Source organism: Canis lupus, chromosome 11 (genome assembly GCF_048164855.1).
Source record: "Canis lupus baileyi chromosome 11, mCanLup2.hap1, whole genome shotgun sequence".
Taxonomy (NCBI): domain Eukaryota; kingdom Metazoa; phylum Chordata; class Mammalia; order Carnivora; family Canidae; genus Canis; species Canis lupus.
In genome coordinates, this window is record NC_132848.1 from 3,633,483 (window position 1) to 3,653,215 (window position 19,733).

Below are 19,733 nucleotides of genomic sequence, written 5' to 3' on the forward strand. Positions count from 1 at the left end.
TCTGGGAGACACAGGATTTAATGGGATGTCCTCAAAACAGAACATCTACTATCCTCACCCCCCACTAAAGGGTACCCAACAGAGATCAGTGGAAACACATTTTGTCTTCCTCCTTGCCCCAATCAGGGGAAAAGGCTGCTGAAGTCAGTGAGCATGAGTTGGACTAGCTGCCCAGGGTAGAGAGCATGGGCAGCTGGGTCAGATGTCTCTTGCTCTGGCCGAAACAGGGTAGGCCCAAATACGATTCCCAGGTTGTGGGGGGTCATGCGGTTCTTATCTGAGTGTGCTATCACCCTGTGAGCAAAGATCAGGAGAAGGGGCTGTAAGGCAGCAGCTTCACCACTTCAAATAAATCTAACCCTTCAAAGGTCAGAGCAGGAAAGAGTTCGCTTCGGGACCCCTCCGTGTGGTGGCTGAAGGAAATGAAGCCGAGAGCCCCACAAGGGGAATGGAGATGAGACCCTTGGGGAGAAGGGTCCCATCAGGATACAACTTGGAAGATACAACCCAAGATTTGCCAGCCTCTTCCCAGCTTCAGAGACCATTCCTAGAGTCTCATAGACTGGGCAACTCTAATTCAAACGGCTATCCTCTCTCAGAAGTCACTGCCCAGGCCCAGCTCAGCCAAATAAGCCACGACCACTGTCCCAACAGGAGACAAAGAGGCAGGGAGAAGGGAGAGGTGAGATCGCCCTCATTTCCCTCACAGCATCCCTGGGCCTCTCTTGATCCCCGCTTCCCCACCTGATGCCCTGCACAGAGGTTGCCTGTTTCCTCCATCTGCCTGCGGAGCAGGTGAGAAACATAAGTGTCCCCTATCTTCACTGCATCTGAACACAGTCCCTGCTGCATGCCCCGCTCTACCCTCCCTCCACGTGCACAAAGATGTTCAGTCTTCCTGACCTGCATAAATGTTCCAGGAGGTACCGCAGAGTGTCATGGTTGGGCCTGGGCATTGAGCCTATTAATTCTCGGATTTGAGAGATGCGCTGTTCTGATTCGGAGAGTGCTAGAGGGAAAGAGTGAGGGAAGGGCACAGGGGTGAGGCTAGGGTAGACTCGCTACTCTTTCCCACCCCCACGGAAGGCACCATTAATCTACCACAGCTTTCTTTTCCACTGAGCCCAACTGCAGCTTTATTATCATTTTTTTAAATATTAAGTAATCTCTACACCCAGCATGAGCCTCAAAGTCCTGACCCTGAGATCAAGAGTTGCACACTCTACTCTACACTCTACTGACTGAGCCAGCCAGGTGCCCCTAAATGCAGCTTTAGACTTTTTATTTTTATTTTAAGAGTTTACCTATTTATTCATAAGAGACAGAGAGAGAGAGAGGGAGAGAGAGAGAGAGAGAGGCAGAGACACAAGCAGAGGGAGAAGCAGGCTCCCTGCAGGGATCCTGATGTGGGACTCGTCTGGGACTCAGGGATGACGCCCTGAGTCAAAGGCAGACCGCTGAGCCACCCAGGTGTCCCTAAACTTCTTTTTAACTCAGCCCTCTAAATATTCCATTCTCACACACACACAAATAACTGGAGTTGGTACAGGAGTTGAAACCTGTTTTCCACCTCTGTGCTCAGGATGGGATCACAAGGTGTAAGGGAAACTCTAGTCTTGACCCTATATGCCTCACCCCTATACCTAAGAGTATTGCCCAAAGCTCTCGTCCCTTACCAAGGGCAGCACGAAAATCCGGCAGGAGCGGTGGAGGCACCAGAGGCTGGGGTAGCTCCCTGAGAAAAAGCTTCAGGGCTCCTGTGACCACGTGAATATCATCCCACTCAGCACTGTCCAAATCTAGTCGGCCTTCTGGGAGGAGAAGGAGGTACAGAGGGGCTCGGGGCTTATGGAGGACCAGAGAGACCCAGAGACTGGGAGGTCATGAGTTTGGGAGGAGATCCAGTTAAGGTGGACCACTGGAATACCTAGGAGATCCACACAGAAGCAAGGCAGCAGAGGTGGGGGATGGGGACAAGCCACCCAGGAGCAGGACGTAGAGGGATCCAGAAGGAGCAGGGAGGATGTCGGATGTTTTAGGGTCTGAGGGGCCTTCCATGTAAGTACCTTGTCCTGGCTGTTCTGGGAACACGTACCGCCCATCGGAGGTGATCGCCCGCTCTGCAACACGGATGAGAAGAGGTCAAGAGGTAAGACGCAGTTTTAGCCAGACCTCCCTGTTCTCCCGGGACCCTGAGAAACTGCCTGTGGTTCTGAGACATGAATTCTTAGTGCTCACGTGCCCACTAGCCTCCTCACCTCTGTCCACCAGGAAGCGAAGTTTCTGGACCACAGCCAGGTTCCCGCTCACCCGGTAAATGCCATCCACGTCTAGACCTAGGACATGAGGCAGGGAGCAGATAAGGACTCTTGCTCTAAGTTCTGTAAGGGGGGAACGGGCGAGAGTTGCAAGGGTGGAGAGGAAGAAGGCTGCAGGAAGACTAGGGACGGGGACGGGGGACTCCAGGCTTTGGCCTGTTGGAAGGGGAGGTTGTGGGGTCTCTGGAAAAGTGACCTCTCTTATCCACAGCAGCAATGCAGAGCCGCACAAAGCTGGGCACCGTGTCCCCTTCCCGCTGGCACAGTGATTCCAACTGGCAGCCGAACACCTGATCTGGAGACGCACAGAGTGAGGTGGGCAGCCTGTGGCAGCATCACCCATGGAAGCTCTTCTCAGCACAGGTTTTCACCCCAAAGTTGGGCTGGCCCTCCCTGCTGCCTTTCCTAGGCTTGGGCAAGGAGCTACACCCTCACCCCACCCCACCCCCCACCCCCGCCAAAAAAAAATAAGCAGTAGAGGAGCAGAAGACCAGTGATCCAGCTTTAGGGCGCTCTCCCCTGAGTCTCACTGAGGCTTGCTCACCCACGAAGGGAGCTGATGCCCAGATCAGGACCGAAAAGACGCTTTGCTGAAACATTGCAGGGGCAGGCAGGAGGGCGCGGGGTCCACTCACCGCGGAGTAGGCCGCGCTCCTGCAGGCTCTGCAAGGGCGGTCTCTTGGCGATGAGCCGCTTCAGCTTGTTCCGCACGCGGTTCTGCTCGGTGCCTTCGGGACAGCGCCCTGCGGGAGGCAGGTGGACGGGCGTGAGAGCCGCCCCGGAGCCCGGGTCGCCCCGGGTCCCCCGGGTCGCCCCGGCCCTGCCCTCACCCGAGCTCCGGCGGCCGCTGAGCCGCAGTAGCGGCTTGGACACCGGCTCCGACTCCTCTTCGTCGTCCTCCCCGCCGCTCAGCTCCTCCAGCTCCGCGGGCCCCGACCCCGACAGGCGCAGCTCCAGCGGGTTCTCCCGGTCCTAGGCCCGGAGGGGGCGGCCCGAGTCGGAGATTGGAGAGGAGACAAACCTGCCGCTCCGGGCGACGCCAGGGGACCCGGCCCGGCCCCGGCCCTGCCCCGGAGCGCCGGTCCCTACCACCGCGGAATCCCACGGCGCCCCCCAGCCTCCCGCCGGCGCCCGCCACCTGCCACCTCTCCCCCCTCACCAGGCGCTCGATGACCGCCCGCAGCGCGCGGTGCCAGGCTCGCAGCTCGGCCTCGTGGTCTGACTGCAGCAGGAACTCGTGCCCAGGGACCGTGCGGATCTGAGGCACCAGCGCACAAAGGGCTGGAGTCAGCGGAGAGGAGCCGAAAAGCCGGGGGGCCAACGGCCACCCGCGCGCACCTCGGGTCGGGTGGACTTTGGGGTACACGCGGGAGGGCACTCACGTGCAGGACGTTGCGGCGGCTGGACAGGTGGCGACCGTGGGCCAGGGCTGCCCCACGCAGGTCCACGCTGCTTTCGGGTCGGCTACCCGCTGGTCCCTGGCAATCAGGAGAAACTGAGGCCCGGGCACGGCTCCACCGTAGCCTCGCTCCCACCCGGGGGACTGCGAGGACACGGCCGGGCTGGCTCCTCTACCTCCCTCCCCCACCCCCGCCCCCGCCCCCGCCCCACCGGCTTCCCGAACCCCTGCTGCGACACCCCCACTCACCCAGAGGGAGGAGGGCGCGGCGGCCGGCGGCTCCCGGTAGAACATCAAGCTGTTACCTGCCAACACCACCCAAGACGGGCTCCAGTTCTTCCTGCAGGGGCGGAGGGGGCAGGGGGCAGGGGGAGCGGTGCGAAGGCCACTCAGAGCCGCGGGCGGCGGCGCGGTCCGCACACTCGGCCCCACGACCCCGCCGCCCAGGCCCCGCTGCGTTCGCCCCGCTCACCTGAGCTTTCGCCCCCCCTGGGCGATCTTGGTCACGTTGAGCAGGCCAGACTTTTCCACCTCCTGCGGAGTGGAGCGAGGGGTACTAATGAGCCCCCCAGCCCTCCCCCCCCCCCCAGCCGCCAGGGCTTTCCCAAGGGGGTGGCCCAGGAGCGAGGTCCTCTACGGTTGGTGGCTGGAGGCGGCTGTGCAAGAGAGGATACCCAGAGAACCTCAGAAAGAGGAAGACGTTTCTACTGGAGCAGGAATTGGGGGTGGGGCGGGGCAGCGAGGACCTTGGTGGGCCCAAGGAAGTGGGTGACCTACGTGGGGGTCGTCCAGGACCTGCGGCAGAGGTCGGGAGGGCTGCAAGGCTGAGGGCAGGTCTGCCGGCTGGAGCTGGGAGGTGCGCTGGCGGAGGCAGGGTGAGCCCTGGGGGAGGGAATTGGGGGGACAGGTGGAGGAAACGTCAACTTCAGAGTCGCTGCTATAGGGGGAAGAAGGGTGCGGATGTGGGTGAGAGGCAGGGGGTGTGATGGGTAATGAAGAAGGATGTCTTGCATAAAAGAGTAGTAAAAAGAAGCCTTTTCCTCCCGGCGACCAGGAGGAGGGGGGAATCTCACCTGGGGGCCGCACAGTTCTGGGGGCGCTGGGTCAGCTTCGGAGCCCTTTGCCTGAGGTGGCAGGAGGCCATTGTCCCGACTCAGGGTCTGCATCCCCTCCATGGAGCCGGGGTTCTGGGGGGTGGGGTGAGGTGCAAAGCGACAGCCAGATGCCACCTCAACTCGCTGTCAACACCCTTCTCAACAATTTTCCGATAGCAGTCCCAGGGAGAAAACATGCTCCTTTGGGGATCAGGAGGGGAAAGGAGGGGATTGAGGGGACAAAGGAGCGGGCAGGGGGGAGTCTCACCATCTCCCGCAGGCGAGTGCGGCGTGGGGGCTTCCAGGACTTGCAGCCAGTCAGCGAATGTATGTAGAAGCAGCGTCCGGAGTTGAGGTCCAAGTGCTGCTCCCAGGAGTCCAGCCTCTGCAGCGGGGCGCACGCAGGGCTTGTGGGGGGAGACCGGGGGCAGCGGCGAAGGTCCACTAGGTTGCAGTAGACAGGGTGCTCTGACATGAGGGGCTGGGGTCTTGCCTGCCAGGAAAGGGGGGAGAAGAAGATAGTTATTCTGCCTGTGTGCCTCCCCAGTCTTCTCTCCACCTAACCACCTCCTCCTCTCTCCCCTACTCTTTCCTCACCCCCAGCTCCTGGCTGGGGTGACCCAGGTACTGGGGAAGAAACCCTAATCCCCAGCTAGTTTTTTTTTTTTTTTTTTTAAACTCCCTCCCTCGGCTCTGCTTTTCTCCTCCTCACTTCCTGTTGCCAACTTCCCTTCTCCCCCACCCCGCCCCTACCCCAGGGCCTCAGGAAAGGGGAACAGGCTTTCTGTGTGTTGGGGAGGATGGTTGAGGGGAGCGCCCCACCCTCACCCTCTCCTCTGTGAAAGGGAAGAGAGGGAGAGGGCTCAGGGACCCTTACTAGGGGAGCATGAGAGAGGAGGGGCCGCTTTAATCCACCAGTAAGTAAGAGAGGGGAGGAGCTAAGTCTTCCAGAAGAGCGAGGAAGTTACATCTCTAAATGGGACTTGCTGGTGACCTGAGCTGGCAAGAGGGGACACAGGAAAAACCCTGCCCTGGGCCAGGAGTCAGGAGGTAGAGAGAAAAACATAGCTGGTTGGCCTTCTTTCAGGCCCCCGTCACCTGCCAGGTTCCCGTATCCTCGGGACCTTTGCCACGTGCTATCCCTTGGCTAGAATTCCTTCTCATTCCAGAGTTTGTTTCCCCGCTATTTCCTCCTTCTCCTTATTCAGATTCAGCTAAATGCCATTTCCTGGGAGACGCCTTCCCAGATCACCTCCATCACTCTCTTAGCCCATTTATGCTTCTTGGTAGTACTTAGCAGCACCATCCAGTACGGATCTCTGTTTGTCACCCCCGTGGGAATCCCGTGAGGGCAGAGAGTCTGTCTGCCTTGTCTGTGGTGGCGTCTAGAACAGGCCCGGCAGTCAATAACCGCTCATTGTGTTCAGAGGGGCCTGTGACTCACCTTGTTGGCACCGGCCTCTGTCAGTAAGTCTTCCTGTGAGAGGGATCTGCCACTTGCTCCTTCCTGGAAGGGCTTCAGGAGGCTAGGCCTCAAATTGGTAACACTGACACTTCTACACATTTTGGGGGGAAGAGGAGGAGGCTGCTTAGAGCTTGTTTGCGTTCTGCCTGGGGCTTCCTGAGGCAGGTGCAGCTCCTCCCTGGAGTCAAGATGCAACTTTGGCCCTGGAAACAGAGAAATGGAAAGGGTGAGGGTAGGTGATCAGAGGGGTGATCTTGGCTGGATCCCTCATCCTGGGAAGTCACAAGGAAGACAAGAGCAGGGGTGGCTATGGGGAAGTACAGGAGACCTAGAAAGTTTAGGAAGAGAGGCAATGGGGACATGGTGATGGGGGTGAAGTGTAAGCTGATCAGAGGGAAATAAGAGAAGAGGGTCACCAGATGCTTGGAGGAAGGGAGATCCTTCCAGAAATTCCTGGAAGCCATGGAGGTAGGAAGGGGAAGAGAGTACTCACCAGGAGTCCAGAGGGATTGGCTGGGATTGGTGGTGGTTGGGCTCTGGGAAGGGCTAGATTCCTCTGTCACGTAGGCAGCTGGGACAAAGATGGGTCGAGAAGTGGCGGGTGCTCCCAGGCGCCTTGCCAACCACCAGTCTGAGTTGGTCTTTCGAAGCAGTAGAAACCTATCCCCTTCAGCCAGGGACACTTGTCGGCCATCTGCCCCAGTGTAAGTGAAGGCATAGAGGGCACACAGCTGGGATCCCTGAGAAGGGTTTTGGGGCCCCAGTCCAAGGTTCCCCCGGGTACTTGACCACCACCGGCCTGACAGCATTGCAGGCAATACTGTCACCTGTGGGAAGAAGGGGTGCTGGAGATCCAGAAAAGGACACGACTGGCTGCTTCCAAGCAGAGAGACATGGTTCAAAGAGCAGCGTTGGGGGGGGGGGGGAATGTAGGGACAGAAACCTCGGAATGAGAGCAGAGGGTAAAGCAGAGAGCCTGGGTAGGGGTCAGTGGCAGGTTTAGGGGACTGAGAACTCCTGGGTGATGTGACTGGGGAGGAAGTATATAAGTAAGGTGGGAGAGGATGTGGTCAGCAGAGCTCTGGGGCCAGCAGGGCAGGAAATCAGAGGAGACAGGCTAGCTGGTGATTTTCCTCCAAGTACCTTCTGGGGCCCATCAGGAGATCCATGGGCAGGAGCAGGTGGTCCCGGGTGGCGGTAGGACTTTTGAGCTGGACGCAGGAAGATGAGGAGAAAGAATCAGGTCCAAGACGGAACACAGAGGCAAAGAGGCAGGAATTAAAGACAAAAATGGAAACAAAGTTTGTGACCTTTATTAAATTTACACAGGCACCAGTGTTTCCGTTACCAATAGCCTCAGACCTAAAGTTGCGTGCTTCCTGTGCAGACTCGGAAAGAAAGAGCGACAGAGAAACCAGAGCCAGAGAAATAATAAGACCAAAGTAGAGAGAAAGAGAAAGTGGCTGGGAGAAACACAAAGGGGCTCCATGTCAGAGGAAGAGGTGGAAATACCACCATCCTCTCAATCCAAGCAAGATGTGTTTGGGGAGCAGAGAGGCCTTGAAACAATCCTTTGTACTTAAGCGTCCTGGGCAGAGCCCTACTTCAGCGTGTGGGCCCCTTCTTTCATGCTCTGAACAAGGATTGGCTGAGCGCCCCCTGGGTGAAATGAACAGTGTTACCCACTGAGATATGGGGGGGGGGGCGGAGATAGACACAGGTCTTGCCCTCTTGGAGCTTAGGGACAGCTCTTAACTAATGACACAATGCATTTATTAATTATGACTGAATCAGGGCAGTCCCCGTGGCTCAGCGGTTTAGCACCTGCCTTCAGCCCATGGCCTGATCCTGGAGACCCAGGATCGAGTCCCACGTCAGGCTCCCTGCATGGAGCTTGCTTCTCCCTCTGCCTGTGTCTCTGCCTCTCTTTCTCTCTCTGTGTGTGTATCTCTCATTAATAAATAAATTTAAAAATTAAAAAAAATAAAACTAAAAAAAATTATGACTGAATCAAGGACTCTGGACACACATTACAGGGTGCTCTCACAGCATATGGGGGGATCGGGGACTGATGTTGGCTTTTCCTTGCTGGAAGGTGGGAACTGACTTCCCCTGTTGATTGTCGGAGCTTTAAAACACACATTAATGCTTCCACCTTACCTAACGACTCTTGTTTTCCCCTTTTGTCAGTTTCCCCACTGCACAAGGTGAGGCTCTGTCTGGCTTTGGAGAGGTAGGGTAGGGACTGCCCCACCCCCCTTGGTGACATCAAAGAGCCAGCTCTCCTCCCCTGACCTGTGATCTGAGGGCTGGTTCCCAGTACTGGGATTCGTACTGGGATTCGGCCTCAGTGACCTTCTGTCCTCAGTGGGCTCCACTTTCAACATATGGAGAACCCCACCCCTCAGCTATTCCTTCCTGCCTCCACAAGAGTCAGCGACTTTATCCCATTCGCTCATCATTCATTCATCTGGGGTTTGTAAGTGCTCAGAGCTCTTCCTCTCTGTCTTATCGGTGGACTCTCTTGTACTTTATCCTCTCCCTTTTTATTGCCTCCTTCCCCTTGGCGTTTGAACATATTCAAGTCTCAGCCATCTTTAGCCAAACTTCCCTTTACTATCCTCCTTGGTTACCACCCTATCCCTCTCTTCTCTTTACAGTCAAACTTCTTTTTTTTTAAAAAAAAGTTTTATTTATTTATTTATGATAGAGAGAGAGAGAGAGAGAGAGAGAGAGAGAGGCAGAGACACAGGAGGAGGGAGAAGCAGGCTCCACGCCAGGAGCCTGACGTGGGACTTGATCCTGATCCGGGGACTCCAGGATTCCGCCCTGGGCCAAAGGCAGGCGCTAAACTGCCGAGCCACCCAGGGATCTCCCTACAGTCAAACTTCTTGAAAGAGTTGCCTACATATGGGGGGTCTCCATTTCCTCTCACCTCTGCAAGGTCCCTCCTCACTAGGATCACTTTCACTTTACAGGGATACTTCGCAGTCCTTAGGTTGGTTGACATCTCAGCGGCAGCCAACACAATGGTCTATTCTCACCTTCTACAAACACTGCTGGTGTCCTTACCTTCTTAGCAGTCCCTTCTCCAATGCCTAAGGAAGAACTTCACTTGTTTCTTAGGCCCCAGAGGTCTGTCATAGATCTTGTGCCCTTTGCACTCCATACACTCTGTGTGGTCTTATTTTCTTCCCAGCTTAAATGACCTCCATATGCTGCTGAGTACCCTATCTCTGGTCCAGATCTTTCTCTGGAGCTCTAGTTTAATCCACTCTCCACTGAAAAACTCCACGTGGAAAAAAAAAAACTCCACGTAGATATATCACAATACCCAAAGTAGTACAAACACAGTATGTTCTAAACGGAACTTGTCCGCTTCCCCCACAAAACTGTTTCTCCTCCAGTACCACTTTTTGGTTAAATTTAAGTTCAGGGGCAGCCTGGGTGGCTCAGTGGTTTAGTGCCTGCCTTCAGCCCAGGGCCTGATCCTGGAGACCTGGGATCAAGTCCCACATCAGGCTCCCTGCATGGAGCCTGCTTCTCCCTCTGCCTGTGTCTCTGCCTCTCTCTCTCTCTCTCTCTCTCTCTCTCTCTGTGACTATCATAAATAAAAAAAAAAAAACAAAAATTAAAAAATTTAAGTTCAATAAATATTTGTTGAACACTTGCTAGCATATGTGGTAGGTAGGAACCAACGTGCTAGGCATTGTCAATTAAGAGGATAAATATGGCCCCTGCCATGTCATAAGAAAATGCATCATGATAATCACTATGATAGGGCAAATGGTGCACATGCAGGGTATACCCAATTGTCCATGCCAGAAGCCTGGCAGCCAACCTTAATTTCTCCTGTTTTCTTACCACTCCTATTTAACTGATTACTATATCTTTTCAATCTACCTACTTCCTTTAATCTCTACAACTATCATCTTTAGTCTGGATGATATAGCCTCCAAACTAGTCTCTCTGCATATGGTTCTGCTCACCTCTAGTCCATTGTCGGCATAGCAGCCAGAGTGACCTTCCGAAAGCACAAAAATGCCTTGCCATGTATGTCCCTGACTTAACCTTTTAAAGGCTTCTCATTGTCCTCAGAGTCAAGTCCAAATTTTACAGTATGGTTTACAGAGACTTTCTCCCTCGAGCCTAGCCTTTTTCATGCTTCCTACCACAAACTCCATACTCTTGCCACACACTAATTCCTCACATTCCTAAAGTGCACTGAGGTCTCCTGTCCTTTCCATGTTTTTTTTCCTTCTGCCTGAAACACTTCCTCTCCAATCCCACCAATCTTCACTGGCTAACTCTTATCATTCTGATCTCAGCTGAAAGGTTATTTGCACAAGAAGGCCTCTCTTAACTACTTAGAATTGGGTAGGGGCCCTAAATAGGAGCTCCCATGGCAAGTTTTACATTACCCATTATGACTTTCATGAAACTTAAAAAAAAAATATATATATATATAATTTTACTTATGAGGAAGTCTATGAGCGCTGCCAAGGCATAAACCTGTATCTGTTTTGTTGATAATTGTATCTTCAATGCTTCATACAGTGCCTGGCACAAAGTAAACTCCCTGTGCCTCAGTTTCCTCATCTATAAAACAAGAATGAGAGAAACAAGCTCATTGTTTGTATTTTCTTAAATAACCTTTTTCTTATATCTCACAATTTCATGGAACAGAAGTTTGGATAGGGCTCAGCTGGGTGATTCTTCTATCCCATGTGGCATTGGCTAGGGTCGCTTAGTGATATTCAGTAGGCAGATGGGTTGGTCTGGAGACCCTCACTCACATATCTGACTCCTTGATCGGAATGGTTGGAATGCCAGGATCAGCTGGAGCTGTCAGCCAGAGTGTCAACATGAGACCTCTCCAGCATGGCAGTCTCAAGGTAGTGAGGCTTCTTACTTGGCTGCTCAGACCTACTGGAGTGTTCCAAGAAGCCTGGGCAGAAGCTGCAAGGCCTCACTTCAACAGGTCCAGAACCTCCACGGGGTTTTTTGAGAATTAATATATACATTAAAGTACTTAGAACAGTGCCTAATTCATGAGCACTATTAGGTATTATTCTTTTTTTCTTTAAGTTTATTTATTTTTTTAAAGATTTCATTTATCTATTCATGAGAGAGAGAGAGAGAGAGAGAGAGAGAGGCAGAGACACAGGCAGAGGGAGAAGCAGGCTCCCTTCAGGAAGCCTGACCTGAACCCGGGCCCAGGATTCTGGGATTATGTCCGGAGCCAAAGGCCGACGATCAACCACTGAGCCACCCAGGCATCTCTAAGTTTATTTATTTTAAGTGTATTTATTTAAGTAATCTCTACACCCAACACGGGGCTGGAACTCATGATCTCAAGATCAAGCCATGTGCTCGTCTGATTGAGCCAGCCAGGTGCCCCAGATATTAATCATTCTTAAAGGGATGCAAAAATGAGTAAGAAGGAGCCCTTTCTCAATTACTGATATGTGCCTCCTCATAAAATATATACTTACTGCCAAACTCTTAGCCTTCTTACTTCCTTCCCTTGGTCTGACCTTCTTGCTACGTGAGCTGCCCCTCACCTTCAATGAAACTGTCTAGCTGCAGAATGGTATCAAATCAGTATTTAATAGTCCCATGCTTTCTTGTTAACAGGATACCTACTTTAATTTCCACTGTGTCACTAAAGTTAAGTTCATGGTGAGTCTCGACTGTATAATCCCCCTCCCCTTTTTAAAGATTTTATTTATTTACCTGACAGAAAGAGCAAGAGAGTACAAGCAGGGGGAAACAGCAGAGCGAGGAGAAGGCTTCCCACTGAGCAGGGAGCCAGATGTGGGGCTGCGTTTCAGGATCCTGGGGTCACCCGAGTCAAGGACCGACACCCAACCCACTGAACCACCCAGGGGCCCCCAACTGTATTTTTTTTTTAATTCAGGGGCGACACAGAAAGAGAGGCAGAGTCATAAGCAGAGAAGGAGCCCGATGCGGGGCTCCATCCCGGGTCTCCAGGACCACGCCCCGGACCAAAGGCAGGTGCTCAACCGCGGAGCCACCCGGGAGTCCCCCTCAACTGTATTCTTATTCTTTTTCTTTTTCTTTTTTTTCTGTATTCTTATTCTTATGACCCTGAATCGAGAGTCAGCCTCGCCGGCAGCCCCCGTCAGGTCCACGCCACTCCAGCAACACTAGCAGCCGCCCAGGCTTCCCTCATCGCCTCTCAGCCGCGGTAGAGACCCACCGCGCGGGGCTCTAGGCGGAAACGGTTCCTCTGGCCCGCCCACCCAAGAAGCGCCACTCTAGCACAGCAGCCTCTGCGGCCTCTCCATCTCTGTGATACTCTGGGCCTGTTTCCTTGTGTTGCATGATGGGAGATGTAGTCTAATTTCCAAGAACGGTGCCCCGGGCTTGGCCGAGGTCGGAACTCCATTTCCCGGCGAGCGTCGCCGGGGACGCTCAACCCACCAGCCGGAGGCCGGTTCCGGTTGCATCAACGTGGCGCACACGGCGAAATGAGACTGTTCGTGAGCGAGGGCGCCCCGGGGAGCCTCCCGGTGCTGGCCGCGGCGGGCAGGGCCCAGGGCAGAGCGGAGCTGCTTGTCAGCACCGTCGGCCCCGAAGGTAGTCGGGCTGGCGCTGGTGGGCGGTGGAGGAGGGGGCCGACGTCCCTGCCGCCGCGGTCCTCCCCAGACCGTCCGCCGCCTCCCCCGTTATTCCTGGTCAGCCCATCCCTCTGTCCCTGCAGCCCTTTCAGTCGTCGTTCCCTTGATTACGCTCCGTATAGCCCTAGCCTTCTCTCCGGTACCGCCCGCATCTCCTCGTGCCCCGCCTCCCCCCGGGGAACCTCTGCCTCCTTCCCCACTTTCTCCCGCACGCGTCAGGCACCTCCAACCCCCGTTCTCTCTGGTTATTCATCACAGCCCTCGGGCTCCCATTTGCTCTTAGGAAACCCTGGTCTCCTCTCCTGAAACAGACACGCATGCATTCCTTTTACTTTACCTCTTCTTCCCAACCGTCTGTTTGGGTGACTTAAAAAGTAGTTCTCTGGGCCGTTTTCTTCCGGTTTACTCTGTTGCTCTCGGGTGTCTCACTCAGTGTTTGGCGACAGCGCTATCCCGGTACCACCACTGCCACCCCTCTGCAATGCCCATCTGTTGCTTCCAACTGGCAGTCTCAGCTGAACACCTGCTAGTCTGTCCAGCTCATGCTGGGCCCGCCCCCTTTCAGCGTCCTATCCAGAAATCTTTCCAGCGTCTCTCTTCTTTTTTTCCCTGAACAATGCAAAGTCGTCCTTCTAAGTTAACAACGTTTTTTTTTTTCCATTTCCTTGTTTTCTGACTCCTTTTCTTCTTCTGCAACAGAGTGTGTGGTCCCCTTCCTAACCCGGCCCAAGATCCCCGTCTTGCAGCTGGATAGTGGCAACTACCTCTTCTCCACTAGTGCAATCTGTCGGTCAGTACTGGATCTTAAGGCCGGGAGGTGGCCAAATAAAATCAGGGCTTACCGTCCGCTGATTTACTGTGGCTTCATTTGCAACCACTATTTCACTATCGTGTGAGAAATAGGCTAGATAGGTGGGTGGGCCCTGCTAATTCCACCTTCTGTTGCTCTCTCCCTGGGCAGGTACTTCTTTCTGTTATCTGGCTGGGAACAAGATGATCTCACCAACCAGTGGCTGGAATGGGAAGCTACGGAGCTGCAGGTGGGAATGAGACATGGGGGATGGCAGGCAGGCCCTTGCTCTGCATGGCCATCCTGACCTGTGTCCCCCACATTTTAGCCAGCTTTGTCTGCTGCCCTGTACTATTTAGTGGTCCAAGGCAGGAAGGGGGAAGATGTTCTTGGCCCAGTCCGGAGAGCCCTCACTCACATTGACTACAGTTTGAGTCGTCGGAGCTGTCCTTTCCTGGCTGGGGTGAGTTGGGCTTTGAGATGGGGATTGGGGAAAATTGTATGATAGAAGAATTAAGATGGAAGGCTATATTCAGAGTGCAAAACCCAATCCTGCCACTTGCTAGCAGTGTAATCTTGAAAAATCACCAAACTCTAATCCTTGATTTTTGTTCTCTTTGAAATGGGATAATATTAGTAGCCAACTCAGTGGATAATTGTGAGGATTAAGTACATTGCTTAACAAAGTGCTCGGCGTATAGTAAGTGTTCAGGAAACATTAGAGATTATTGTGTGTACTGGGAAGAAACTGAGTATTTGACCTGTGGACCTTTCTCTTTTCTTTCTTCAACAAAGGACACAGAATCCCTGGCCGACATTGTTTTGTGGGGAGCACTCTACCCGTTACTTCAAGACCCCGCCTACCTCCCTGGTAAGAACTGCGCATATCACTTCATCCTCAACCCCAGCCTAGGAGCTTGGTGGATTACAGAATGGGCTCTACAAAATTGAGGGTCCTCTCTGAGACATAGCTTGATGGGGCAGTTATAGCATAAAGGTGGTTGAGAGAACTGGGGAAGATAATTGGAGAAACTTCATGAAGAAAGAGAGGAGGTCCATTCTTGCCTGCCCATTCCAGGTCTTGCTGATTCTCTCTTTTCCCCCATGCCCACAGAGGAGTTAGGTGCCCTGCACAGCTGGTTCCAGACCCTGAGTTCTCAGGAGCCATGTCAGAGAGCTGCAGAGACTGTGCTGAAGCAGCAGGGTGTCCTGGCCCTCCGGCCCTACCTCCAAAAGCAGCCCCAGCCTGGATCCTTTGAGGGGAGGGCTGTCAGCAATGAGCCTGAGGTTTGGAACAGAGCAGTGGGGTCCCTACAGAGCCTCAGTACTGGGGGTGGGGGGTGGCTTGGAGAGGGACTTTGAGCATGGCCATTAAGTCTTTCAGTTGTTGGAGAGCAAGGGGAGTTTCTTTAGCCTATGGGCCCCCTCACCTGGTAAGGGACTGTATACGCTCTTCATAGGAGGAGGAGTTGGCGACTCTATCTGAGGAGGAGATTGCCATGGCTGTAACTGCTTGGGAGAAGGGCCTGGGAAGCCTGCCCCCACTTCGGCCACAGCAGAATCCTGTGTGAGTAGGCACTGATGAGTGGGGCTTGTTTTTGTGTGTTTTTTGTTTTGTTTTGTTTTGTTTTGTTTTGTTTTGTTTTGTTTTTTAGGTAGGCCCCATATTGGTGTGGAGCCCAACACAGGGCTTGAACTCATGACCCTGAGATTGAGACCTGAGCTGATATCAAGAGTCAGATGCTTAACCTAATGAACTGCCCAGGCCCCCTAGGCTTGGCTTCTAAGTGTAGATTATTGATAGAGCCAATATCTGTCTGACTGGTGCCCCTTGCTGATCTCCTTAATGTCCATCTTTTCCTTTGGCACTTTGTGCCTCTCACCTCGTTGATCCCAGTCACCAGTTATATAACAGAATGCAACCCCCTGAGGGAATCCCGGGCATACTCACCTTTATGTCTGCCAGAGTAGGAAGCACACTCATAATGGAGAGAGAAGTCACAGAGTGACCCATGAGGAGTACCACGTAGTGTGCTACAAAGTGCTTGGGGACTCGGGATGCAAGGATGACTAGGTGAAAGGCTGGTTGTTCGTGAAGGAAGGCTTCCCTGATGGAGCTGATTTCTAACCTAGATGTCAGAGAAAATTATGGTATTCAGGTACAGGGAGCAAAGTCAATGAATGCAGGAGAAATCAGTGAGGTCTCCTTTAAGGAAATGAGCTGTAAGATGGTTTAGGAAGTAGTTGGAACCTCTAAGCAGAATACATATTAGCAGGGAAAAGGGGTGTGGTTAACAAGAAGAATCATTTGAATCTTTGTTAACAGTAGAAACCATGGGACTCTGAACTCTCAGGATGCCCAGGGTTGAAGGACACAGTAAATGGTGGGAGCCAGTGATTATAGGTTGAGAATGGTTGGAAAGATCAAAGGAGCCCTGGTGAGAGGTCAGTGCCAAGGAGGGGCTAGATACAGGATGTGTACAGCTGAGTCATCAGGTGTGAGACACAAAAAGACAGGAGTGGATTGAGTGACTTCAGACAGCAGATTGAATGGAAGGCAGTCGCTGATGCCTGCTGGTTTGAGTAGAGCCACAAAGAAATGACCGACGGGTTAGGAAAGGGGAGTCAGGGGTCCAGAAGAACTGGGGAAGACGTGAAGCTAGGGTGCCAGGCTGTGAGTACTTCAAGTAGTGACTCGAGGTAATGCTTCCATAACACTTGGGAAGAAGGGAAGAGGGCAGTGCTGGGAAAGGGTGCCTGGGTGGCACTGGCGTCTGGGGGCAGTGGTGTTTGGACAGAACCAGGAAGAGTTGTGTCAATACCCAGGAAGTTAAGCCTGAGAATGAACTGAAAAGAAAGAAGTGGCCATGATAGTAAAGTGAGACAGAGGTCAGTGTGGAATGCAGCTCCGTAAGAGCAGTACCTGGACTTGCTCACTGTGGCAGGGCCCTGCAGTTTCAGCTTTGGGGGTCTTATGGCCCTTAGGAGGGATTCATGATCCTATGGCTTCACGTGAGGAGAGACTTAAGATGTGCCTTGGTCTGTGGCAGTAGAACAGATCTGTGTCTGGGTGTCCTGTGCATTGTTGGTCCCTCTTGACCCTTGCTTCTCCTCCATGGACTCTTCTCTTCCTCTTTCCCTACCAGGCTGCCTGTGGCTGGGGAAAGGAATGTGCTCATCACTAGCGCCCTGCCTTATGTCAACAATGTCCCCCACCTTGGAAATATCATTGGTTGCGTGCTCAGTGCTGATGTCTTTGCCAGGTGGAGCCAGCTGCTAGGGAAGGGACCTTGTGAGGGAACAGTGGGCCCAAGGGAATAGAACACCTCAAGGGTGGAGGCTGGGGGGATCCTAGGGACATGGGAGGGGCCTGAGATGGGGCCCCTGTGATCACCATATCCCCTTCCAGGTACTCCCGCCTCCGCCAGTGGAACACCTTCTATCTGTGTGGGACAGATGAATATGGTACAGCGACAGAGACCAAGGCTATGGAGGAGGGTCTGACACCCCAGGAGATCTGTGACAAGTACCATGCCATCCATGCGGACATCTACCGCTGGTTTAATATCTCGTTTGATATTTTTGGTCGTACCACTACTCCACAGCAGACCAAGTAGGTTTCCTCGAATTAGGCAAAAACAGGGTAAACACTGGGGCTGGGGGCAATGAGAATATCCTAGAGATGGAAGGAACCAAAAGTGTTGTTAAGGCATCCCCCCTAAACCTAGGATCTGAATATTGCCCTGAAATGTATCCCAAGCATGGGGAGTCCGTGGATGCAGAAGGCTGCCTAGGGGCTGAAGGAGCAGCGAGGCAGGAAAGAAATAGGACTTAGGCTCCTGGGAAGTATCTGGCTTCCCTCTGCCACCATCCTGCGTTTCCCTGGCTGCTCTGGAATTTTAGAACATTCTCGCTCCTATGCAGGTTTATTTATTTATTTATTAAGATTTTATTTATTCATTCCTGAGAGACACAGAGAGAGAGAGAGAGGCAGAGACACAGGCAGAGGGAGAAGCAGGCTCCACCCCATGCAGGAAGCCCAATGTGGGACTCTATCCTCGGCCTCCTGGATCATACCCTGGGCCGAAGGTGGCGCTAAACCGCTGAGCCAACCTGGCTGCCCCCCTATGCAGGTTTATAGCAAATACACTCATTCTTCCTCCGCGTGATACTCATCCTTACAAAAACTAGGTAGTGGACAGGCTGCCAGCTTAATAGTGTTAAGCAGGTTAGCAGTTGGACTGGTTCATTTTGATTTTAGGACGTATTAAAAAGGAGTATGGGGGATCCCTGGGTGGCGCAGCGGTTTGGCGCCTGCCTTTGGCCCAGGGCGCGATCCTGGAGACCCGGGATCGAATCCCACATCAGGCTCCCGGTGCATGGCGCCTGCTTCTCCCTCTGCCTGTGTCTCTGCCTCTCTCTCTCTCTCTCTCTGTGACTATCATAAATAAATAAAAATTAAAAAAAAAAAAAAAAAAGGAGTATGGTTCTGTCCTTTAAGAGATTTTTGTTAGCAAAGAGTACAAAACTGTTAAGTTTGTATTTGACAAATTCGTGGGGGGGAGTCGGGGAGTATGTATGAGGGGTCTGGGTCATCCAGGAAGACTCCCCGCAGGTGATTGCATGGCCTTGGCCTTCAGGGGCCTTCTGTCTGATTTCCTCGGCCCTGGGACTGATTTGGGGCCTGGGTGGAATGACAGGAGGGAGGGGAGCATCATTTCTCTGAATTCCTCTGGCTTCCTCTGACCTCCCCTGACCTGGCACCCCTGTCCTTGACTCGCCTTGCCAGAATCACGCAGGACATCTTCCAGCGGTTGCTGACCCGCGGTTTTGTGCTGCAAGATACCGTGGAGCAGCTGCGGTGTGAACGGTGCGCCCGTTTCCTGGCTGACCGCTTTGTGGAGGGTGTGTGCCCCTTCTGTGGCTATGAGGAAGCCCGAGGTGACCAGTGTGACAAGTGTGGCAAGCTCATCAATGCCATTGAGCTCAAGGTGAGAGGAGGGTCTCACGGAAGCAGAAGGGAAGGAGGAAGGAAACAGTCTCTGTTGTTCAGGGACCCCCAGGCTTATCCCATTCAGGATTGTTATTTTAGCATTCAGGACCTTTCACCAGGGCCTCTTTCTACCCCAGCTCATCATTCAGTTCATCCGACGCTTACTGAGCATTTACTATGTGTCTAGCATTGTGCTGGGAAATAGACAAGATGAGACTATGCCTCCCTGCCTTTGCTCCTGCTTCAGATCACCTCACCTGCATTTATTCTTTTTCTCTTCTGTAAACATGTCTCTTCTGTGTTTACTCATTGACTCATTTATTCATTCATTTATACAGCGCTTATTTCTTTGAGTCCTTCTGATAGGGTAGTCACTGAAGACCACTGGGGATGTAGCAGCGAATAAGACAGATTTTTTTTTTTTAAGATTTTATGTATTTATTCATGAGAGACACACACACACAGAGAGGCAGAGATACAGGCAGAGGGAGAAGCAGGCTCCCTGCGGCGAGCTCGATGTGGAACTCAATCCCAGGACTCCAGGATCACGCCCTGAGCCTGAGCCGAAGGCAGGCACTCAACTGCTGAGCCATCCAGGCGTCCCAAATAAGACAGATATTTATCTAGTGCAGGGAGGAGACTCTTAAAGACACGAGTTACATATAGGATAAACCACTGGGAGGATGTGACAGTGGCTTCTGGGGCAAGATTTTAGCCAGGTGACTTGGGAAGGTTGCTCAGAGGTGGTAACTTGTGAACTGAGAGTTTAACTGAAGAACAAGAAGGTTCACACCAGGCGATGAGAGGCTGAGAGTGTTCCAGGCAGAATTAGCAAGAAGTGCAAAGGCGCAAGGCAGCAATAGCTGTAAAGGCAAGGTGGAGAAGGGCGGCAGTGAGAGGGGTGTGGATTGAGATGAGATCAGAGAGGTCTGTGGTGAGCAGATGACCAGGGCCTCGTAAGTCATTGTGGCAGCTGAAAGGGAGGCTGCTCCATGGAAAATGAATGGGAGGGAAGCAAGAGAGAAAGTGG

General features: G+C 53.1%; 2 protein-coding genes across 8 annotated transcripts in view; one reads left to right on the forward strand and one right to left on the reverse strand.

Moving 5' to 3' along the window:
- On the reverse strand, positions 1–13,399 carry ARHGAP9 (Rho GTPase activating protein 9). 6 transcript variants are annotated; one of them, XM_072842968.1, is made up of 19 exons: positions 13,258–13,399; positions 7,420–7,487; positions 6,770–7,103; positions 6,256–6,479; positions 5,080–5,304; positions 4,791–4,904; positions 4,495–4,599; positions 4,190–4,251; positions 3,967–4,057; positions 3,701–3,796; positions 3,478–3,576; positions 3,149–3,290; positions 2,954–3,061; positions 2,515–2,613; positions 2,259–2,336; positions 2,067–2,120; positions 1,677–1,811; positions 904–1,009; positions 1–294 (listed from the first exon to the last, which is right to left on the reverse strand). In XM_072842968.1, the coding sequence occupies exons 3-19, from the start codon at positions 7,083–7,085 to the stop codon at positions 123–125; spliced, it is 2,226 nt and encodes a 741-aa protein (XP_072699069.1). In that variant the 5' UTR covers positions 7,086–7,103; positions 7,420–7,487; positions 13,258–13,399; the 3' UTR covers positions 1–122. The 6 variants fall into 6 exon arrangements, with proteins under 6 accessions (XP_072699069.1, XP_072699070.1, XP_072699066.1 ...); XM_072842969.1 differs by lacking the exon at positions 13,258–13,399 and having other exon boundaries at positions 7,420–7,494; XM_072842965.1 differs by lacking the exon at positions 13,258–13,399 and having other exon boundaries at positions 1,677–1,808; positions 7,420–7,470.
- The window catches only part of MARS1 (methionyl-tRNA synthetase 1), a 22,472-nt gene continuing 11,344 nt past the window's right edge, over positions 8,606–19,733 (forward strand). Inside the window, exons 1-10 of one of the 2 annotated variants that reach the window (XM_072842964.1) lie at positions 8,606–8,755; positions 12,197–12,879; positions 13,620–13,710; positions 13,882–13,960; positions 14,039–14,173; positions 14,506–14,581; positions 14,825–14,997; positions 15,171–15,277; positions 17,120–17,323; positions 18,500–18,701. In XM_072842964.1, the coding sequence (XP_072699065.1) occupies positions 12,771–12,879; positions 13,620–13,710; positions 13,882–13,960; positions 14,039–14,173; positions 14,506–14,581; positions 14,825–14,997; positions 15,171–15,277; positions 17,120–17,323; positions 18,500–18,701 (1,176 nt within the window). In that variant the 5' untranslated portion in view covers positions 8,606–8,755; positions 12,197–12,770. Of the gene's footprint in view, positions 8,756–12,196; positions 12,880–13,619; positions 13,711–13,881; positions 13,961–14,038; positions 14,174–14,505; positions 14,582–14,824; positions 14,998–15,170; positions 15,278–16,856; positions 16,974–17,119; positions 17,324–18,499; positions 18,702–19,733 lie in introns of those variants that run through there. The other variant, XM_072842962.1, reaches the window with a different exon arrangement.

Excerpts from the sequence above, each read along its gene's own strand:
- ARHGAP9 (XM_072842968.1), bottom strand. The coding sequence starts at position 7,085 with ATGCTGTCAGGCCGGTGGTGGTCAAGTACCCGGGGGAACCTTGGACTG. Across the intron at positions 3,577-3,700 it reads GCCGCCGCAACGTCCTGCAC|ATCCGCACGGTCCCTGGGCA; the intron begins GTGAGTGCCCTC and ends CTGGTGCCTCAG. Across the intron at positions 2,121-2,258 it reads TCGCTTCCTGGTGGACAGAG|AGCGGGCGATCACCTCCGAT; the intron begins GTGAGGAGGCTA and ends TCCGTGTTGCAG.